At 34.0% G+C, this 4717-nt stretch overlaps 1 protein-coding gene across 1 annotated transcript; it reads left to right on the top strand.

Annotated features, from left to right (window-relative positions):
- The first annotated feature begins 2625 nt into the window (after positions 1–2625).
- Positions 2626–4490, top strand: LOC100674389 (olfactory receptor 52E4-like). The gene has a single exon (XM_003421546.3). It carries the CDS (start codon positions 3552–3554, stop codon positions 4488–4490), a length of 939 nt encoding a protein of 312 aa, XP_003421594.2. The 5' UTR covers positions 2626–3551.
- The last annotated feature ends 227 nt before the right edge of the window (positions 4491–4717 follow it).

Below are 4717 nucleotides of genomic sequence, written 5' to 3'. Positions count from 1 at the left end.
ATAAAGGATAAACTGTAAAGAAATCTTGGAAGGAATTGTAGGGCACATCCCAAGACACTACCCTGGTATTTTATCTGGCTTTGTAATTTCACCTAGTTTATGATCTTTCAGAGGAATGGTGATTATCAACGAATTTGTTGCAAACAGTCATAATTAATATACCATGGTTAACATTTCACTGAGAAGCTGATGAGTGTGTATAAGAAGGAAAATATCAAGAATAAAGGCTAAATCACATTAAAAATAGTGCTCCTAACATAATATTTAATATTCACAAAGGTTTACTTTTACCTTATGCTCTTTGAATGTGATTGTGAAATATGATACTCAGGTTTTAGGCTTTGGGGATTTTGTATTAAGCTAGTAAGATAATTATCATCTCATTCAATTTAAACGTTATTACTAAAATAAGACCCAAATTGAGTTATTTCATTAAATTAAATAGTTTTGCCTTTTGCTTAAAACATGTTAAAAATAACTTTTTTTAACTTGATTTCTTTATAGTATTTCATTATGATGGATTTCAAACAAACACAAACTAAAAAGAGTATTATAACGGACCCATCACTTAATTTCAACAGCCATAAATATTCCCTCATTCTCATTAGGCTTGGATTTTATTTTTTTAGGTAAAATTTATACATATACACATATCTTAACAGAAAATGTTTAATCAATGGAAATACGCATTTATCCTATACTCTATCAAGATTTAGAGTTTTTCCATCACCTTAAAAAAATTATCTTGTGTTCTTTCTAGTCGACATTTTTCCCTTTTATAACAGAGACAAACACTGACCAGATATTTTTCATGTTTTTTTTTGCATATTCTAGAACTTAATATAAATTAAATTATGTAGCATGTACTCTTTTGTAACTAGCAACCACTATTAAAAAAAATCACATTATTAGCTTAGCATAATTATTTTGAGATTCATCTCTGCTGTCGATCTGCTGTTATCAGCAGCTGATCCATTTTTATTGCCGAATAGAGTTTCTTTGGGTAAATATTCCAAAATGTGTATGGCTATCCATCTGTTGATGCACTTTTGGGTTTTTCCCACTTTGGAATAATTATGAATGAAGCTATTATGAACAATTGTGTGCAATTAGTTTGAACAGAGGTTTTAGTTTATCTCGGGTAAACACCTTGGAATTAAATTGTGGACAATGATTTTGTGTGGGTTTATGACTAAATTTATAAGAAACTATCTTTTTTTCCTCATAATCATTGCTTTGTATTCAATTTATGCTTTCAATATAAGAGATTCCATTGCTCCACATCCTCACCAGAATTTGGTGCTATTGTTCTTTCTAATTTTAGTGATATTTCATTTCAGTTTTGCTGTACATTTCCTGATAAGTAATAACTTTGACAACATAATGCCATTTGTATGCTTTCTTTTGTGAAGTGTCAGTTTAGGTCTTTTTGGCTTCTTTTCTATGATTTATTGTCCTTATTTTTTTAGCTGTACAACAGCAACAAAAAATAAATCCATTGCAGTCGAGTTGTTTCCGACACCTAGTGACCTTATAGGACAGAGTGGAAAAACCTCATAGGGTTTCCAAGGGTCGGCTGGTAGATTCAAACTGCCAACCTTTTGGCTAGCGGCCAACCTTTTGGTTAGCAGCAGAGCTCTTAACCACTGTGCCACCTGGACTCGTTTAGTTGTCAACATGTTTAATATCATTTTGACACAAGTCCATTGTCAGAAATAGTGATTGTAAATATTTTCTCTCAGTATGTGCCTTCTAAATTCATTTTCTCAATGGAAATTTTTAAGTTTTATGACATCTACTTGATTAGTTTTTGTTCAGTCATGGCTTTTTACGTCTTAAGAAACCATTGCTTTCCACTGGGTTGCAAATACATTCTGTTATGCGCTATGTTAATTACTAGAGTTTGATTTGTTTATCTAAGTCAATGGTAAGAATGTAATTAATACTTTATATGTGTTGTGAGGGTAAGATCAAGTTCATGTTGTTTTCATGTGGATATTCAGTTGTACTAGTACTGTTGGAAGGACTTTTCTATCCTCATGGAATTACTACCTTGAAACATTTACAAAAACTAATTGAGCATAAAAAAGTTGGTCTATTTCTGTCCTGTTCTATTTATCTTTTTAAATATTATTGTGCAATTATTACACTGATTTGATAACTGTACCTTTATAATAAGTTTGAAGATCTTCAATATAAGTCCCCCAGTTGTGTTATTCCTTTTCCAATGTGTTTTGGGTATTCCCATAATTATTTTATAATAAGCATACATTTATTGGTATTGATTGAAACTGTTTTAAGTTTATTGACCAATTTTGAGAAAATTAACATTGTAACAATTTGAATTTTGATCCATTGATATATTTCAAAATATGTTTAGTTCTTCTTTAATTAATTAATTAATTTATTTTTACAGTTTTCAGTAATTATGCCTAAATACTCCACTTTTTATGCCATTGTACATATTATTTTAAAATTAAAAAATAAATTTCTAATTGTTTCCTAGTAATATATACAAATTGATTCTGACATATGTAAGTAATAAATAAGCTACATGGTTAGCTCTAGAACTCTTAATTTTTTAATATAAATGGTAGTGTCATTTATGAACAGGGGAAGTGTACTCTCATTCTGATTTTTATGTCTTTTTTCTTATCATATTGAACTTGCCAGAACCTCCAATAAAAATATTAAATAAATTGACCCTAGTCAAAATTCTTGCCTTCTCCTAATCCCAGGATACAAATCACTCAGTATTTTACCACTTAGTGTGATGCTAGCTATAGGTCTCATCAAACTGAGCAAGGTTTCCTTTTCCTAATTTTTGGAGTTTTTTTTTAACATCATATATGAATATTGAATTTCATTAAATGCTTTTTTTCTTTTTCTACCTTTATGAAGATGATTGTGTGGCTTTTCTATTCTTTGTTTCTGTGGTTAATTACAATATTTTTTACTCATGAGGAGATAATTAATCAAGGAATATAAAAGTATGGTTTAATTCCCAGGTGAATATCAACACAGTCTTAGAAAAGCAAATAAATAGTACAGGAATGGCTAAAGAGAGGAAACTATGAAAGGCAGATGAATGTCATAGGTTGACATCTTCTTCACCTTCGTATCCCAAGTTTCTTCCTATTTCAATCCCTCCTCATTTCATAGCATTTGGGGGAGTTTTAAGTATCTTGCAACTAATAACAAAGTAACTTGAAGTAATCTGGAAAAGTCCTGGCCACAGAAGGGGTTTCAGCTGATATCGGTGATTATATAGAGATGAGTGCTTCACAAAAGAATAAGCTCAATACCATAATGAATCACTACTTCATAAGGCCAGAAAAGACTGTTTCAATCCTTCACAATACTCATGGTAATGTTAAATGTGAGAGGTAAGTTGAATGTCTCTGATAGTTTATTATTCTTCTAGTCCCTTCCATTATGTTTTAACAGTTTTATTGGCATGCTAGTATAGCTAGTTTTATTCAATCATGTATTTCCTTCTGTTTTCCCAGAAATATTGAAGAAGAAAGTATTCCCCAAGGTTCCTCAAGAAGATGTCCTCTGCCAATGGCACTGCCTCATATCCCTCCACCTTCCTTCTTCTGGGAGTCCCAGGTCTGGAAGCTTTCCATGCCTGGATTGCCTTCCCTTTCTTTGTTGTTTATCTCATAGCACTTGTGGGGAATGTCACCATCCTGTTTGCGATTAAGACTGAGCAAAGCCTTCACCAACCCATGTTCTATTTTTTAGCTCTTCTCTCCTTTATTGATCTAGGCCTCTCCACTTCGACCATCCCCAAGGTGCTAGCCATTTTCTGGTTCAATCTCAGGGAGATAAGCTTTGAAGCCTGTCTCATCCAAATGTTCTTCATCCACACCTGCACTGGTATGGAATCTGTTGTGCTCCTGGCCATGGCGATTGACCGTTTTGTGGCCATCTGCTACCCCTTGAGATACACCACCATCCTCACCAACAAGGCAGTAGCATTCATGGCCTCCATTGTAGTGGGTAGGCCAGTCTTCCTCGTCATCCCTTTCTGCCCTCTTCTCAAGCGATTGCCCTTTTGTGGACACTGCATTATCCCTCATACCTACTGTGAACACATGGGAATTGCTCGTCTTGCCTGCGCTAGCATAAGAGTCAACATTATCTATGGCTTGTTTACCATTGCTGCCCTGATCTTTGACTTGATCCTTATTGCCCTCTCTTATGTTCAGATTCTCTGTGCTGTTTTCCACCTTCCTTCCAGGGATGCCAGGCTCAAAGCACTTAGCACATGTGGTTCACATGTCTGTGTCATCTTGGCCTTTTACACACCAGCATTTTTCTCCTTTATGACTCATCGGTTTGGTAAAAATATTCCTCGCTACATTCACATCCTCTTGGCCAATCTGTATGTGGTCATTCCTCCTTGTTTAAACCCAGTCATTTATGGAGTCAGGACAAAGCAAATTCAGGACCGGATTGTGAAAATATTTGTAAACAAAGAGTGACTTAAACATATTCAGATGTTGATAAATTCTTTCATGCTATCTGCAGCATGTGTATTTCTTTTTTTTTTTTTTTTATTGAGACTAGGTAAATGTCCTTCAAGGAGCCCTGGTGGCAGAGTTGTTAAAAACTCAGCTGTAAACCAAAAAGGTCAGCAGTTTGAACTCACCAGGTGCTCCAAGGGCAAAAGATGTGACAGTCTGCTTCTCTTCATATTACAGCCTCAGAA

Source organism: Loxodonta africana, chromosome 7 (genome assembly GCF_030014295.1).
Source record: "Loxodonta africana isolate mLoxAfr1 chromosome 7, mLoxAfr1.hap2, whole genome shotgun sequence".
NCBI classification, from domain to species: Eukaryota; Metazoa; Chordata; class Mammalia; order Proboscidea; family Elephantidae; genus Loxodonta; species Loxodonta africana.
The sequence above is the reverse complement of the archived record's forward strand: the minus strand, read 5'-3'. Positions and strand labels throughout refer to the sequence as shown.